This window comes from Microcebus murinus, chromosome 7, assembly GCF_040939455.1.
Source record: "Microcebus murinus isolate Inina chromosome 7, M.murinus_Inina_mat1.0, whole genome shotgun sequence".
Taxonomy (NCBI): domain Eukaryota; kingdom Metazoa; phylum Chordata; class Mammalia; order Primates; family Cheirogaleidae; genus Microcebus; species Microcebus murinus.
Genome location: NC_134110.1, coordinates 62,731,802 through 62,750,634, shown reverse-complemented (window position 1 = coordinate 62,750,634; position 18,833 = coordinate 62,731,802). Strand labels below are relative to the sequence as shown.

The following is an 18,833-nucleotide window of genomic DNA, read 5'->3' as shown; positions in this document are numbered from 1 at the left end:
CAGGTCCAGCTCTTCTATGAGATAACTGATACCATGAATAAGGTCTGGAATAAGATTCAGAAGAGAAGCAATCTCAGTCCATCTTCAGCCTATGCAGACACCATGGCAGGGCCTGTCCCTACCTCTCCAGTTAGAAGCAGTGTAGGCACAGCTCCTCCAGATACTAGCACATGCAGCCCATCTGCCGACATTGGAACTACTACTGAGGTAAGTGTTTTTAAAAGATGCTGTTACCAAATAACACAGAGTTCCATACTGTGGTTAAGAATGATGATAACTTTACCAGTGTGGAAGCTGACAGATTCAAAAGAATCATGAGGAGCTGTGGCAACAGTCACTATGTATTACTATTCCTTTTAGGTCCAAGTGTTTTTATCACTTTCAGTAGGTTATGAGGTAGTTCAAGAAAGTACATGCTCTATGAAATGATAAAAATGAAGACACAGTAAGACATGTTTCCTCAGAAGTATGGAAATTTAGAAGCTGAGTGAAAAAGAAACTCATGTTTCCTCCTTCCCTACTTCTGTGCCTCTACCTCTTTTTTGAACCAGGGGGTATTATAATAGATTGGTGGTTTTCAACCCTACTAGACCCAATGCCCTCTCCTTCTTCCCCCAAAACACAAAAGCCTTTCTTTTTATTTTTTATATCCTAAGCTCACTCAACATACCAGTGCCTCTTTTATGTAACATATATTTTATTTGCTTCCTTTACCATCCTGAAATGAAAATGGAAAAGAATGTAACCTACATATACTACATATACTTGTAAATATATAATATCATAAATAAAATGTAAAGGATAAATAAAATGAAACTAAGTTAAAATACAATAATATGTATTTTAGTATATAAATACCTGGGCATGAATTACATAATGGAGTGCTCAGATACATATAATAACTGTGAATATGATGACTACAAATAGAATTGTACAAGTCTATATTAAATACCACAGATGGTATTGCTGTTGGTGGCATGATTTTCTGAAATAGTGACAAATTCATGGTAAAGTTTTGAACAAAACACAATTCAGTCTTTCATTATAGTGGTTGTGTTTCTGGAACTGTTAGTGTATATTAAAATCATGCAAAAATGAAAAAAAATTATATTTAGATTTAGAACAGTTTATATAAACAGAATTTTCACCTATGTTAATGTCTGCTAGACAATCTTCATTTTGCAGGACTGTCCTGTTCAACTGCAGTCCTCAACCCCTGGGTCACAGATGGTTACAGGTCTGTTAGGAACTGGGCTGCATAGCAGGAAGTGAGGGGGGCGGATCGAGGCTTCATCTGTATTTACAGCCACTCCCCATCATTCGCATCATCATCGCATAAGCTCTGCCTCCTTTCAGATCAGTGCAGCATTAGGAGCACAAACCATGCAGTAAACTGCAAGTGTAAGGGATCTAGGTCGTGCACTCTTTATGATGATCTAAGGTGGAGCTGAGGTGGTGATGCTAGTACTGGGGAGCAGCTGCAGATACAGGTTATCATTAGCTTTCTGCTAATGAGTGCACAATAGATGGAATGTACTTGAATCATCCGGAAACCATCGTCCCTTGCCCCCTAGTCCATGGAAAAATTGTCTTCCATGAAACTGGTCCCTGGTGCTAAAAAGATTGGGGACCACTGCTGTTCAAAACTCTTGTGTCTCTAACTTCTAACCCTTAAATGCCAGTAGTGACACACAATCATTGAGCTAACCAAAAACACCCTCTTTCATTTCCAAAACACCCCTTAGATGGCTGAACTTCCCCCCTGTTCCCCAGAACTACTGATCTATAATAGATGGAAGGAGAAGATATGTGTTTTTTTTCCTGCATAAAGACACCATTTCCTCTGGAAACAAACCCATTGGCAAAATGCAGAATGTGAAAAGAATCAAGTAAAGGGGATGTTAATTTCTTCTGTCTTAGTAATCAATAGAAGCAAATTCACTCAATTAAAAGGGCAAATTTCACCTGCTGTGAGGCTTTAAACACTTTGGAATAGATCTGTTGAACCCCCATGCAAGCAACTTCTCTATCTGCCTATTCCAAATCTTTAGAAACATGGTGACCTAAGTGATGGGATTATTCTTTCCTTTTCTTTTTCTTTTTTTCCCAATGAGAAAGAAGTGAAAAGTCTAGAAATGAGCCCTTAATGAAGTTAATGGGGCATATCCTTTCTGGAGTAAAAGCAATGAAATCTGTCTTGGAAATTCCCAATGTTAAGAGCACACAAAAGTTTTTAGAAGTCCTGCAGTAAAGAAGGCCATTTAACTTTATTGAATGCAGCAGTTTCCAAACTTATTTAATCAAAGACCCATTTTCACAGTCTACCAATTAACACTGTACAAAATATACTTTGTGAAATGCTTTGGTATTCAAAATTTGGAGTAATAAATTGTTAGACAAAGGTAGTACATGTGAAATTGGTAAGTACAGTTAAATCTTAAGAGACTTTTAGTGGCAGAAAGGAGAATGTTCCATTAAGCAATTGTTTGCTAAGTACTGTATTCACAGCAATGTTGAGAGAACCATGGCATTCTATTTTGGAAGAATTCTTTTGTAAAGAGACATTTAAAAAGCATACGTGCAGGAAAGACAGGACTAACATAAAATGGTCACAGCTATTGGTCATACATCTAGAGACTGTCATTCACACAATGAATGGTGTACTCTAGAATTGTATAGTATGCAACCTACACGAAGGACATAGTGGCCCTGATGTGAGAGATAAAACACAAATAAACATGCTCTCAGTTATAGAGGAAAGTGTTAATGTTAGAATAAATTTGTTTATAACTCAGTCTAAAAGATCTGAGGATATTTTGTGGAGGAAGTAATATTCGAGATGGATCTTAAAAAATGAATACAATGTAGGTAGCAATTTTGTTTTAGTAGGTTTATAATAAATATGATAGAATAAAAGAATGATGTCTTCATTAGTCAAAGTGAGGAAATTGAGAGACTAAAGGGAACAATTTTGCTCAATCACTTAAAAACAAATTAATTCTGATATTAATAAATTTTTTGTGTGACTACAGTTTACTTCAAATGGTGAGAACTAGATGGACAAAGGACACTAATTTCATTGTTATAAAGGGAACACAGGCCAACATCTTCATCCTTTTCCCAGCTCCAATATTGATATTGCTACATTTCTAGAAATAGAACTTTATACTACTCACTGATAAAATAATACTTAATCATAAAATAGTGATTGGAATCCACTTCAGTGGCCCAACTTATGTCAAATAAAACTAATGAGCATATCTCTTATAGAGGATAAACACATGTAATGTATTTTTGTTGCTGTACAAATATGATTTTATATTACAGTTAACTTTTTTATCTTAAGTATAAAATTATGTAGCATTAAGTACATTTACATTGTTGCACAGCTGTGACAACCATCTGTCTCCAGAACTTTTCAACATCCCCAACTAAAACTGTGTCCATTAAACTGTAACTCTCACCAACTTAATAGTATATCTTCCAATGTATCAATACTGGATGTCTTTCCAATTATTTGTGGCATCTTTAATTTCTTTTAGCAACGTTTTGTAGTTGTTATCCTACAAGTCTTTCACTTCCTTGAATTGGATTATTCCTAAGTATTTTATACTTTTAGATGCTATTGTAAATGAAATTATTTATTTTCTTATTGTTGACTGTTAGTGCATAGAAACACAATTGACTGATTTGTGTGTGTTGGTTTTATATCCTGCAACTTTGCAACATTTATACTAAAAGTTTTCTTGGTGGAATCTTTAGAGTTTTTTTTAATATAAACCATGATGTCTTCTGTGAAAAGAGGTAATTTAGCTTCTTCGTTTCCAATTTGGATGCTTTTATTTTTTTGTTGTTGTTGCCTAATTGCTCGGGCTAGGACTTCCAGTACTACTATGTTAAATAAATTTTCTAGTTTAGTTTTAATTTATTAGACAATATTTTAAAGTTTAACATAATTTTCTTTTTTGATAATTTGCTTTATTGTGAAGGGAAATCTCTAGCTGTATTTTGCCTCTAATTAAATTCTGTACAAACAACAAAAGACATATTGACAAATTGGCCCTTTGTTGCCTTTTGTATTTCCAAATTGTACTTTTCATGCTGTCTTTTTTTTTTTATGAAATAAGTGTTAGGTGAAAAATGATAGATTATAAATAAGATGATTCAGATTGGGAAGCTACCATTGGCTCAGAAGTAAAGGTGTCAAATATTGATTATATTGTTTCAATGCCATACTAGATGTGGAATAATAAATTCTCCCAAAGCTTTAAATAAAAAATGAACATTGGACCGAGAAGTTATCTGGCATCAACTGCTGTAGTTATACTAGATTACTGCTTAGATTAATTATACTTGAATAATTTTCAGTTTTTTAATTATTCAAGTATAATTAATCTAAGCAGTAATCTATCTCAAATTATTATTCAAACAACCCTTTAGTGATTTAGTTTGAACATTTTATTCCATTGCTGTTTTAAAAATCTCGTAATTGTTTTAAAGCTTCTTCTGAAAATGTTTATTTCATTTAATATTTTCTTTAAATGGTTTTATCCTTAACATTTAGAGAGAAACTTTATTCACAATGTGGAAATCTTAGCATTTAGATTTTCATCTTCTTATTTTGAATAGCGGTGGGCAAAAACAAAGATATATATTAAAGCAGATTAAAAAATGAAGGTCATTGTTTAGCTATCACATACCATTCAGTGAAATATTTTGTATATAATGCTTTTCTTATTTCAAAATAATCATATCAGAAAATGTCTCTCAAGTCTTGGCTACTCAATTTTATTTTTTTAATTCAGGTAGTTTTATTGTATAGATATAACCTAATAATCTGAGGTTGCCTTATATTTGTTGTGCTTATTTATATCAAATATGTATCTGGGGACAAATTTGAAATTGTAGTTTTAATTTTTTAAATTAAAATTTGTAATCAAATAAACCCCATACAAGTTTTTAAACATTTTACTCTTTAAAATATCATTTTTCTTGCTTAGTTGGGTCAAAACTAGTATTTTAAAATTCTTTTGAATATAGAAAACTACTATAAATGAATCTAGTTTAAGAAATCACATTCTAACAATTGTTAGTATTAAATAGAAGTATTTGTTTATATGATCCTTAGATGATTTAACTTTAAATTATGAGTAATTCTTTTCATGCTGACATGTTGAGAGGTAGCACTGTCCTTTTGTGCAAATACAGCTTTAGCTTCCTGTATTTCAGTCTGGGTCATGGTAGAGTAGGAAATATGAGTTTGATGCTTAGGCACTGAGCTTAAAAACACTTAATCATTTTTTTCCTCCCTTGCATTGAAATAGTGAGAACAAAGGTAGTGAAGACCACAGCAGGCCACTTGTTACTGTTGACTTAAATACAAACAGTGGTGGAAGTGTTTAGCCCTTTGGGAAGTTTTGTGATTGAACAAGAATGCTGGAGTTATTTTGATAAGAGAGAAAAGCAATGTGGCCAAAACTATGATCATCCCTAAGCTCTAAAGCAGGCCAAGGATTAAGAGTTGAAGTGTTTGCTCTTGCAGATGAACAAAGATAAATTCACCTAGGAAAATAAACTCAGTATTTTGGTCAATTTGTAACAAAATGGTAAAAGAATTGAACTGTTTATTTTAAAATTTGTCCTAAGGAGGTATGGGAAAATAGTTCAGCATCTCCGTTTCTGGCCTGATTTTCACTATAGATTTGGAAACAGAGCAAACAATTAATGCACAAACATGTTTAATGGTACACAACAAATATTGTGAATCCAAAATGAAAATTAAAACTGCATGAGGAAGTAAAACTTTTTCTCAGGAGTGCTTACTCAATTTGAAGCCACAGTTTTCTTAGCATTCTTACCCAGTAGTGTTAAAAATTGAGATCTTGTTGATTTGAGCTGCTATATTCTCTGAAGTTTTCCATTCTTGGCATATGATGTTCTTCTAACTATTGGAGAGAGATTTGATTTAAGCATACCTCTGCTCTAAAAATCTATCCATAAAGAAAGGCCTACTGGCCACGTCTTTTATTTAATTTGACTTTGTAACCAGCATCTATTTCTGGAACATCCTTTTCATTAGATGTTGTGTTATGTTACACAGCTAACCAAAAACCTGATTTTTTAAAATACTTCTCAAGTTCTAGGAATTTCAATTGTAATAAATTGAGAACTACTTATTTTGGAGAAGCATTTATCTGAAAATCCACAAACAGCGAGTTGTTTGCTTTGCTTGGTGTAATTGGGACAAAGAGTAACTATAATGTCTTCAGATTTAACTCTGTAATTTTCTGTCACAGTAAATCGCAGGACACTGTTGCTTTGCTCTGTTTGGTGGCTAAGTGTTCCTATAATAAACACTTGCCTGTTGTATGAAAATATTCCCCATTTGGTCTCCTTCTGGGGTTTCAGGAATATTGAATTTTCTTGTGATTGAAAGATGATAAAACACTGAGGTCAAGGTAAAAGCTTCATATGGGAACTGAATATACCTTTGTCTAGATTGCCTGTCTGTGATAATGAGAGCAGGGATTTTGGTTTATTTTGTGTGAAGTTTTACTTATCTTTCCTGCTTCTAAGTGTAAGACTAATGGCTTGAGTTAGAGATTAGTGACTTCTGCTCTGACAAACTATCCATAGAAAATGGCATATTGACATATTCTACTGCCTTTGCTTAAATTTTAAGAGATTTTTTTTTTTTTTGGCTGTTGACTACTGATTGTGACTCCTTAGCATACGAAATGAACATTTTGTTTGAGACATTCAAATCAACAATGAATTCAATGATCATATCAAATCAAACCTCCTTTATATTAGAGATTGAGGATGTACAGCAAATGAAAATATGTCTGAAGTAAGAAAGATGACAAAATGAGAAAGGCAAGAGGGAAACCAAATTCTAGAAGAATATAAATGTCTTAAACATTGGTTCAACTTGATGGTGATGATTATACCTACCATTTATGAAATGTTTGCTGTCTGTAAATACTTCATGCACATTCATGGTCTTATTTAATCTTAGCTCTAAGAGATAAATATCATTATAGTAAGCATTTTACAGAGGAGCAAACATACTATGAAAAGTTAAACTACTCGCCTAAAATCACCTGACAGGCGTCTGAAATCCTTATCCTAACACACAGTACTACCTGTCATACATACTAACCTTAAGTTTATATAACTGATATTTAAATAATCATTTAAATAAGCATGTTGTATTGTATTTGATAGTTCTTGGAGTATATGAGTTTAGGTTCCAAAGTTTTGTTTGCAAGTTTCAAATGGATAGGAGTTTGGGATTTTAAAAGCCTAAATACTTGGTAGCTAATCTTAAAAGAACTGAACATATCAGTGGGTGATTACTATCTTTAGCACCATCTCTTTTGCATTTGAGACTAAAGATTGAAATCCTTCAAATAAAAGAGTTTATTTTACTCTGGGCTACTAAAGGCTGCTGGAAAGGCCCAAAACAAACCAACAAACCTTTCACAGCAAGTTTGGTAGCACTGAATTTAAGACCTTATACCTAACTAGAGTTCAGTATGTATTTGTTCAACTGAATAAGCCCATGCTCTCTGTTCCTCTAAGAGACTTTTAACCATATAGAACATTTTAAAAACCAGTTGTCAAACCTGCTAATTTTTAATGTCTCCTTATATTAGCATAGGTGAGGTATGATGATGAATGTTTTGCTATTTCTTAAGCTGTGCCAATCACTTTGCTATGGTTATTCTAGATTCATTTATAAATGTTCTATAGCAGACAGATTTTTTTCTGTAAAGGCCAAGATAATGAATACTTTTAGACTCTGTGGACCATAGCATCTCTGTAGCAACTATTTAACCCCACTGAAAAACAGTCATAAACAATAGTTAAATAAATGGATGTGGCTATGATTTATAATAGTAAAACTTTATTCCTCAAAACAGCAGGATTTAAGCCAGTCACTATAGCTTACAGAAATCCTACTCTGCAGGGATATACTCATTGACAAAATCTTGGCTTGTTCTGGATCATATATGACTTTTAGAGGAAACTATAATGACATGCATGTACATTTTAACTATAAAAACTGAGTAGTATATGTTTATATGATTACATTATGTATTAGTATTTGTATGGTTATCATTAGCATATGTGATATGGAAAAGTTACAAATAATAATTGCTGATTTTAAACTATAAATGATATTTAGTTATTATTTTTTGTGTTTTTTCACAAAAAACAAAGTGCTTTTTCCTCATCACCCAGGGAGATTCTATACAAGCAGGTGATGACTCACCATTCTCAGATTCCATTACTTTGGAACAAACTACAAGTAATATTGGTGGCTCCAGTGGTCGTGTTAGTCTATGGATGCAGTGGGTGCTCCCCAAAATTACTATAAAGCTCTTTGCTCCAGATCCTGAAAATAAAGGCACAGGTACTGCATTACTTTTCTTCTTTACTGAAAAATCAAACATTAACTACTATTTTTAGAAGAAATAGACTTAATTTTATTTATTATTTTAATTTATAATTAAATCACTATCATTAGGTCTAATCCAAGTGATTTCTGTTAGCAATGCTAAATGTTGAATCTTGTCAATATTTAAAATTTATGTCTTCATGTGTGCATATTCTTTGACTTTGTAATAACTAAATTTTGTCTTGTTTATATTAAAATTCATCCCAAAGACCATGAGAAAATTTCCAAATTGATCATATTGATACATTATATCATGATCATTAAAAGTATTGCAAAGATCCTTGACTGGTATTAGATACAGCACTTCAGACTTGAACTGGGATTACCCCTATCTTGAAACAGATTTCTTATCTTAATTGTAAGGCCTGTTAATGAATTGATATTAATTTTGCTTATTCTAGAAGCTTGTGTGGTCTCAGTGCCTCTATACATATCTAGGGTGTATATGCCAATGTAAAATGTAAAATACAAAGTTTTAATATTGATTTTTAGGACTGTATTGATATTAATGTTTGCTTCTTATTGCAGAAATTTGTATGGTCAGTGAACTAGAAGATCTCAGTGCTTCCATAGATGTCCAGGATGTATATACCAAAGTGAAATGTAAAATAGAGAGTTTCAATATTGATCACTATAGAAGCAGGTAAATAATGAATATAGGAAGATCTATATTTTCTTTGAACAAAATCACTATAAGAATTTTTCTATTTTAATTTGGTTAGTTATGTTTAAAAATTACTATCAGACATACCTCGTTCATATTGTGGGTTTGGTTCCAGACCACTGTAATGAAGCAAATATTGCAAGAAATCAAGTCACACAAATATTTTGGTTTCCCATTGCATTTAAAAATTATGTTTACACTATAATTATAGTCTGTTAAGTGTATGATAGCATTATGTGTAAAAAAAACAATGTGCATACCTTAATTTAAAATGCTTTCCTTGTAAAAAGTGCGAATGATTATCTGAACCTTCAGCAAATCATATTCTTTTTGCTGTTGAAGTGTCTTGCCTCGATGTTGATGTCTGCAGACTGATCAGAGTGGTAGCTGTTGAAGGTTGGGGTAGCTGTGGTAATTTCTTAAGATCAGATAACAATTAATTTAGCCACATCGATTGACTCTTCCTTTCATGAAAGATTTCTCTATAGCATATGATTCTGTTTGGTAGCATTTTACACATAGTAGAACTTCTTTTAAAATTGAAAGTCAGTCTTTTCAAAGTGTGCCACTGCTTTATTAACTGAATTTATGAAATATTTCAAATGTTTTGTTGTCATTTCAACAATGTTCCCAACATCTTCTCCAGGAGTAGTTTCCATCTCAAGAAACTATACTTTTTGCTCATCCATAAGAATCAACTCCTTATCCGTTCAGGATTTTTCAAGAGATTGCAGCAATTCACTTACTCGATATCTTCATGCTCCACTTCTAATTCTAGTTCTGTTGCTGTTTCCACCATATCTGAAGTTACTTCCTCTACTGATGTCTTGAACCTCTTGAAGTCATCCATGAGGGTTAGAATCAATTTCTCCCAAATTCCTGTTAATGTTGATATTTTGACCTCCTGCCATGAATCATGAATATTCTTAATGACATCTAAAGTGAATCCTTTTCAGAAAGTTTTCAGTTTACTTTGCCCAGGATCCATCAGAGGAATCACTATCTATGGCAGCTACAGCCTTATGGAATGTATTTCTTAAGTAATGAGACTTGAAAGTCAAAATTACTCCTTGATCCACGGGCTATAGAATTAAAGTTGTGTTAGTAGGCATGAAAAAAACATTTATCTCCTTGTATGTCTCCATCAGAGCTCTTGGGTGCCCAGATGCATTATTGAAGAGCATTAATATTTTGAAAGGAGTCAGTTTTTCTGAGCAATAGTTCTCCACAATAGGCTTAAAATATTCACTAAACCATGCTATAAACAAATGTACTGTCATTCAGGCTTTGTTGTTTCATTCATAGAGCACAAACAGCAGATTTAGCATATTTCTTAAGAGTCCTCAGATTTTGAGAATGGTAAATGAGCATTGGCTTCAACTTAAAATCACAAGCTGCATTGGTCCCTAACAAGAGAGTCAGCCTATCCTTTGAGGCTTTGAAGCCTGGTATTAACTTCTCTCTAGCTATGATAGTCCTAGATGGCATCTTCTTTGAATAGAAAGCTGTTTTGTCTACATTGAAAATCTGTTGTTCAGTGTAGCCACCTTCAACAATGATCTTATCTAGATCTTCTGGATAACTTACAGCAGCTTCTAGATTAGTACTTGCTGCTTCACCTTGCACTTTCAAATTACGGAAGCAGCTTCTTTCCTTAAACCTCATGAACAAACCTCTACTAGCTTCAAATTTTCTTCTTTAGTTTCCTCACTTCTCTCTGCCTTTATAGAATTGAAGAGAGTTAGGGCTTTGCTTTGAACTTAAGGGATTGTTGTGGCTGGTTTGATCTTTTATCCAGACCAATAAAATTTTCTCTATACCAACAATAAGGCTGTTTTACTTTCTGATCATTCCTGTGTTCACTGTAGTAGCCCTTTTAATTTTTTTCAAGAACATTTTTTTGCATTCACAACTTGGTTAATGGATACAAGAGGCCTAACTTTTGGTCTATCTTGGCTTTTTCAACATACCTTCCTCACTAAGCTTAATCATTTCTAGCTTTGGATTTAAAGTGAGAGATTTGCCACTCTTCCTTTCACTTGAACACTTGGAGGCCATTTTAGAGATTGTTATTATATTAATGATTGGCCTAATTTCAATATTGTTGGATCTTCAGGAATAGGGAGGCTTCAGGAGAGGGAGAGAGATGAGAAACAGGGAGCAGTCAGAACACACACAACATTTGTCAATTAAGTTTGCCATCTTATCTTGGCATGGTTCATGGTGCTCCAAAACAATTACAATAATAACACCAAAGACCACTGATCACATATCACAATAACAGATAAAATGCTAATGAAAAACTTTGGAATATTGTAAAAATTATGAAAATGTGATATAGATACATGAATTGAGCACATGCTACTAGAAAAATGGTGTCAATAGAATTGCTCAATGCTGGGTTATCATAAACCTTCAATTGGGAAAACTCAATATCAGCAAAGTGTAATAAAGCAAAGCCCACAAAACGAGGTATGCCTGTACTTATTCTCAAAGAGGGTGCTTAGCAAATAACTGTGTTAATTTTACTTAGTACTCATTTATAGATGAAGTATAATAAAGTTTTGTTTTATAGCATGGTAAATCTTTTCATAAATATCCATGTTGACTTATTAAATGAAATAAGCTATTTTTGCTGATCATACACAATTTATTTTGTATGTTGCATATTTGCTAAGATGCCTGGAACACAGTTGATGGGTCTGGTTTTTGCTGTATGCGTTCCATCTACTACGTATCTCAATATAATTATACTCTGAGATGGAACAATAGCAAAGTCCCTTAGCACGTTGATGACTCTTTTCTTATTTCACAGATGATTTAATATAGATATGATGGATGTTTGTAGAACCATTGTTTCTTCTCTAATAAATTTTGATCAAAAGTATGATTATGTACAAGTATGATTTGTTTATAATAATAATGGTAAAAAAGAGTTAGGTTTTAGATATTTTCACAAAGCCATATAGCAGTTTTGTCATTAATTTTTCCTAAATTAAAATACAAGTTCTTTTTTATGTCTTTATAGTAGTACTCTGATATTTTATTTTTTAATTGAAATATAATTCACATACTATAAAACTCACAAATGCTTTTTAAATATATTGTTTAAATAGCATCATATTTTCAATTTCATAGTTTATGGCCTAGAAACAGCCTTAAATTTTATTTCTTTCTGAATTCGTAACATTTACTCATTCAATAATTTTTTTTTTTTTTTGAGACAGAGTCTCGCTTTGTTGCCCAGGCTAGAGTGAGTGCCGTGGCGTCAGCCTAGCTCACAGCAACCTCAAACTCCTGGGCTCAAGCGATCCTTCTGCCTCAGCCTCCCGAGTAGCTGGGACTATAGGCATGCGCCACCATGCCCGGCTAATTTTTTTTATATATATATCAGTTGGCCAATTAATTTCTTTCTATTTATAGTAGAGACGGGGTCTTGCTCTTGCTCAGGCTGGTTTTGAACTCCTGACCTTGAGCAATCCGCCCGCCTCGGCCTCCCAAGAGCTAGGATTACAGGCGTGAGCCACCGCGCCCGGCCTCATTCAATAATTTTTTATTGTGTGCCTGTGGAAGCACATATGTGGTTTCTGTACATATGTTGATGTGTTACTTGCCCTAAAAAGTATTTTTTCAATTTATCAAGTGTCTAATTCTATATTAAAAGTATTTGAATTTTTAACCATTATTTCATATATCATTGTTTATGTTAATAACTAATCTGTCACAACTAAAAAAGTGTGTCATAATTATGGGATAACAAAATATTTTTGGATATATATTAGGACATGTTATAATAGTATTATCTTACCAATCATATAATTATTTTCACCATATTAACAGTGAATCATTAATTAGCTTTTAGTAATGGAATGTTTAGCTCTTTAGTTCCTTTGAAATGATATGTATTTATATCAAAATGATCTTTGTCGCAATACGTAAACATAATGTCATAGCTGAAATAATTTTTAATGATGTGAATATTCTATGTGATAGTATATCCCTGACTTTACTGTTAAATTTATGTAAATTTTAAATATTTAGGTAATTTATTCATTCATTTAACTCAAATGTTGTTTGAGTTGTGTATTATGTGCCAAGTGCTATGGTAAGCACTGGGAATGTAGTGTTTAACAAAAATAGACATAGATCCTACCCTTATGGACCTCACAGTCTCATGGATGAGATAGAAGTTAACATCCAGACCAAGAGATGTGCAATTTACCATTAGAACAAATGTTCCTATGCAGAACTATCACAGTGTGGCACTTATGTCAATTGTTCTTTTGATTGTATCATCAGATCCATGTTTTAGGTCAGTGCAGTGTTGTTTACTTTAGAACTATTTGAAATAGTTATGTATACTCTATTTTTTAACTCAGAAAATTTAAAGAGAACAGATAAGGTGAACTTATGTTTTCCAGGCCAGGGGAAGGTTGGCAGTCAGGACATTTTGAAGGAGTGTTTCTACAGTGCAAAGAAAAACCTTTGGTGAGACTCATTTAGTTTTTATGATTTTTGAAAATATATTTTGAACTGTTTATCTTTGTTCTTTCATGCAATAGGACTAATGGTTACAAGAATTAGAGCTCAGAGTAAATTCTTTTTGACCTATTCCTCCAAAATTACCTTATAAATTTAAAACTATCTATTCTTTTAAACTGTTCATGTTTTGTAAACATCTTCCTGTTATAACAATTAAGTAAATTTATCAAAAAGGCAAAGGTAGGATTGCTTTTATTAATATACTTTAATGTACATTATGTTCACTTTTTGGAAATTTTTTGTATTTCATAAGTGAGTTCGTGCTGGATTGTTCTTTATCATAAACTGAAAGTAGTAATTTTGCACTAGAAGTAATTCTTTTTTGTTTACTTCCATTAACAATGCTTTTGCAGAAGATGGTTCAGGCACAGGCCATACCTAGCAGTGGCTCAAACCTAAACCTATGCAAACGTGAGCAGAATTAAAAACTATCCAGACTTTTTTTTTTTTTTTTTTTTTGCTTATGGCTTTTATTGCTTTTTTTGTCTTTTCACCTTCTTTGCTCCTGTCCATCACCTCAAGCCTTGGGGAAGAGTGTTGGTCTTTGGGGCAATGTGGAGGTGTCTTCCTTTCCTGTACTGACAAGCTGAACAGACGCACCTTGTTGGTTCGACCCATCAGCAAGCAGGACCCTTTCAGTAATTGCTCTGGCTTCTTTCCTTCTGTAAGAAATTATTTTTAAATTTATGCTACAGAACTCCCGTTAACAGGAACCCAGAGAAGGAACTGAACTAGCCATAAAGTCAACTCTTGATTTTCATTTCCCCCTCTATCATCCACTTTGTAAATGAACTATAATGCAATTTTAAATCATAGAATGATTTTCCACTATAATCTGTTTCTGGGTCACTTGCACATGCTATTGTCACTCTGGTTTTATGAATACAAACTAATATTACCATCAGTATAAGAAAATCAAAGTAGGACATTAAATATGTTTTTTTCATTGTGCATGTATTGAATGATCAAGAGTTGACCAATGCTGCATTTGTCATTCTGTTTACGATTCTTACTGAGATTGCTTTTTGTTATTTTTTTATCTATTGTTATGGTCTTGTCTTCTCATAACTAATTTGAACTGCATTATTTCATGCCTTCTTGAATCTGAAAAAGATCATACTTCTGTCATTGCTTGGATAGAAGTTGCACACTAGACTGTGCAACCAGTGACTTTTAGAAGTTTAGAACCTTGCTTTTTCTAAATAGTACAAGACACTTGAGTATGTTCTTAAACTAATTTCTTTTAAGTGATAGTATTAAAGTTATGAAAAATGCATATAATTTTAAAATACTAAAAGCAGATTTTTAAATTTAAAATTTTTAAATACTAAGAGCAGTTTTTTAAATACTAAAAGCAAATTATCACAACCATTCTTTGAAGAACTTATTAAATCACTGCAGACATTACTAGAAATTTTATCAGCATGTATAAACTATCTATTGCTTTTCCCTTTTTGCAAGTCAAAAGAGGTTTAACACATATATCTTTACTATTACAAAAATATTTTAAATAATATGTTCCTAAATTTAATGTTTAATAGTTTATTTGCACAGCAAATGCTATTTTCCAATTTTATGTTCAACTTTTCTAGCATAATCTGGGAAAAAATATATCTAAAATATGGCTTTTATATCTGTGGAAGTTCTATTTAGGAGTTTTTGTTTGTTTTTGTTTCTTTGTTTCTGAGACAGGATCTCACTCTATTGCTTAGGCTAGAGTGCAGTGGCGTCATCGTAGGTCACTGTAGCCTCCAACACCTGGGCTCAAGTGATCCTCCTGCTTCAGCCCCACAGAGTAGCTGGGATTGCCTGGCTAATTTTGTTTTTACTTTTTGCAAAGACAAGATCTCACTATTGCCCAGGCTGGTGTGGGACAAATGGGTTCAAGCTATCCTCCCACCTTGGCCTCCCAAACTGCTAGGAATACAGATGTGAGCTGCTGCACTCAGCTTCTATTTAGATTTGTTTTACTCTCTTTGAATGTTCATTAGTGTATATGAGAAATATTCTTAATAATTTTAACATGTATTCATGAAAAACCCTAAATTTATTATTAATATTCATTTAAAATTTCTTTATCATTTTTCCAAAATTTTTAAATTAAATGCCTTTTATTAAAATTTCTTTATCAGCGTTTTCTAATTTTTCATTTCAAACAGTATAAAATATTATTGTATTAAAATAATATTTATATTACCTGAACTTTAGCTAGTATTTATTTTTTTCTTTATAGTAAGGGAGTTAGGAATGCAGCAGTTTTAAAAAACAAACAAAAAACCCTCTTACCTCCTGTAGCTTACTTCTCAATAATGCTTACATTTGAATATGTTTTAAAATATTTTTCCAAATCACAGCGTTCATACAGTTAAATGCTTTTTATACTATTTCCATTATTCATATGTTGCTATTAATATTTATTATGAGTTGGAATTTAGATTAGTGGTCAATACTAACCCCTTCCCCAGTTTAAGACACCTAGCACAGACAGCGTTGCTGTGACCTCTTCCACTGGGGCTATATCACAGCTACCCTACTCCATCCGTTATTGTCTGCTGCCTAGCAACATGGTGACAAGACTGGTAGCAGTTTTCTGATTTACTATGCATCTTTTATTTTTAGTATAGAAATAAAAAAGAAAGGGAGATCAGGTAGGAGAAGCAGTGAAAATATTGGGAACAGTAAAAAATGATTTGAGGGCAGACAGTTGGGGGGGAAATGATTATACTGCACAACCATTTAATGCTTGCTTTGCAAGTTTTTAAAAAATTATCAATTAGCTTGGGAAAAAAACATGTACAAAGATAATTTCTTTCTTTCCTTCCTTCATTATAAAATCCAGATTAAAAGCAAATTTAGTAGTTATAGCTGAATTGAATACTTTTTCCCCCTCTTACCATCATTGGATGTTAGGCAACAACAAGAGAGGAAGAAAGTAGAAGTAAAAGAGGTTAGGAGTGTTGGGATGACACAGGCTCAGACACACCACTGCTTTCCTATTTCTTACTTTCTTCTCTTTAAGCGAATACATTTTCTTCTCTTTAAGCGAATACATTTCCTTCTCTTTTCCTCCTGTGTTCAGTTCCCCTGTTAACATTCCCCTCTTTGGACTCTAATAACTTAAAACTCTTTCAGGTGTTTGGAAAAGGGTTGGAGAATGTGGGATATAACAACTCTCTAATTTTATGCTGAGTAATTTGCAAAACTGGATTTTATGTGCATTTGTTCAAGGAAAAACTTTTAATAGGTGTTCTTTTTGTATTTTGAGGAATAGAAAAGCATATATTTTACTTCACCCTTTTAAAATATGCTGTTTTATTATAATTTGTTTATAGTATGCAATTTGAATATGAGAGTTGATTGGGCTAGTTTTATCAGAAATATTGAAGTTATGATATACTTTATACTCTTAATCAAATGTTATGTGCTTACTAGTATAGTAGTATTACAAAGATTATAAGTTGTGGGATAGCTGATAGGTTTTGAAAACAATGTGATAGCTACTGAAAATAGGCAAGTTCTAAAAGACAAATGTTATATTTTTATGTCAGATTACTATTTCCTTTAAAGATGTACTAACTGGTTAGTTCAGTTATGAAATGATGGTATCAATGAGACATCTTTTATGAGATTTGTCTTCATATAAATAGCCAAATTATTGAAGAAAAAACTCTGTTCTTATCATTGTTCTTACAAATGTTATGTCCCACCTAATATAGGCAATCATCTGGCCTCTTCAGGTTTGATCCACATAAAAATGTGTAACATGATTATTTCACTTTCACCTGAATAAACAATCTTGTGACCTATTTGATGGTAGCCTATTGGTGCTCATAATGAAATATTAAGAAATGAAAATAGAATCAAGAGATAGTCTTTTTCAAATTCTCAATGTTACAGAAAATGTGGAAATCTTGGAAATAAGCACAAAGATGCTAATTATCTCTCTCACTATCTAGAACTGAACTGAGGATTCCTAACTTTTTAGTTCAGTTATTCTAACCATCTTAGAAGCTTTTGTCCTATCTGTAGAATTAATCAGTCATCTTTTTATTAAGAGGTATAGGGTAGGTAAGACAAAAAAGTCAAAATACTAACTGAGGTCATGTTCTTCTTTCAAATAGTATTTTCTTTTTTTTAATGATATGTGTATTGTGATTTCCTTTTCCTGGAACAGACAACTACAAAACTTCTAGATGGCTCTCATCAGCAGCATGGATTTCTCTCTCTGACATATACAAAAGCTGTAACAAAAAATGTCCGCCACAAGTTAACATCAAGAAATGAACGAAGAAGTTTTCATAAATTATCTGAAGGTTTAACGGATGGTTCCCCACATTTTCTTCATGAAATTCTTCTTTCAGCACAAGCCTTTGATATTGTCCTTTGTTTTCCTTTACTTAATGCCATTGCAAGTATATTTCAAGCAAAACTACCAAGAACTGAGAAAGAGAAAAGAAAATCTCCTGGTCAGCCTATGAGGACTCATACACTCACATCACGCAATTTACCTTTGATTTATATCAACACAAGTGTAATCAGAATTTTTGTTCCAAAAACAGAAGAAATACAGCCAACTGTTGAAGGTATTGTCTTCTGATTTTTTAATCTGATTTTAAATATTTTATTGTAGAGACCTTAGTTTTCTGGTGTTTTGTTTTTAAAAACAAAATAAGTTGTATAATAATGAAATATAAAAATTCTATGATTTAAATATTCACATGATGACCAATGGTAAGCAAAAAAAAAAAAAATCGGTCAATGCATCAAGGTTCCTATGGCTTGTCCAAGCTTCCCAGTGCCTTGTAAAATTATTCTGTGTCTTAAAGTGAATTGAATTGATAATTCCACTGCCTCCACTCTCAAAGTGATTTTTAAAATTTTAGTTTCCCCCATGCTGTAAAAGAATGGAGAACTTTAAGCATTTGGGGTGGTATTCTGACACCATGGTTAGTGGTATGGACTTTGAAGTTGTTACATAGACCTTAGTTCAAATACCAACTTTACCGATTATGAACTGTGAAATCTTGAGCAAGTTAATCTAAGATACTCATGTGTAAAATAGTAATAGTAGAACCTAATTTGATAGTAAGCTTTATTGATAGCTTACTTTCAAATAATGGCCCCAAACAGTGTGCATAGTGCCAGTCCCATAGTAAGCTCTCA

General features: G+C 32.7%; 1 protein-coding gene across 6 annotated transcripts in view; it reads left to right on the top strand.

Moving 5' to 3' along the window:
• The window catches only part of VPS13B (vacuolar protein sorting 13 homolog B), a 761,111-nt gene that overhangs the window by 419,092 nt on the left and 323,186 nt on the right, over positions 1–18,833 (top strand). For 3 of the 6 annotated variants that reach the window (XM_012762009.3, XM_012762010.3, XM_012762014.3), the window contains 5 exons: positions 4–207; positions 8,248–8,419; positions 8,993–9,107; positions 14,193–14,334; positions 17,845–18,253. In XM_012762009.3, the coding sequence (XP_012617463.2) occupies positions 4–207; positions 8,248–8,419; positions 8,993–9,107; positions 14,193–14,334; positions 17,845–18,253 (1,042 nt within the window). Of the gene's footprint in view, positions 1–3; positions 208–8,247; positions 8,420–8,992; positions 9,108–13,549; positions 13,617–14,192; positions 14,335–17,844; positions 18,254–18,833 lie in introns of those variants that run through there. The other 3 variants (XM_012762013.2, XM_076005128.1, XM_012762017.2) reach the window with 3 other exon arrangements.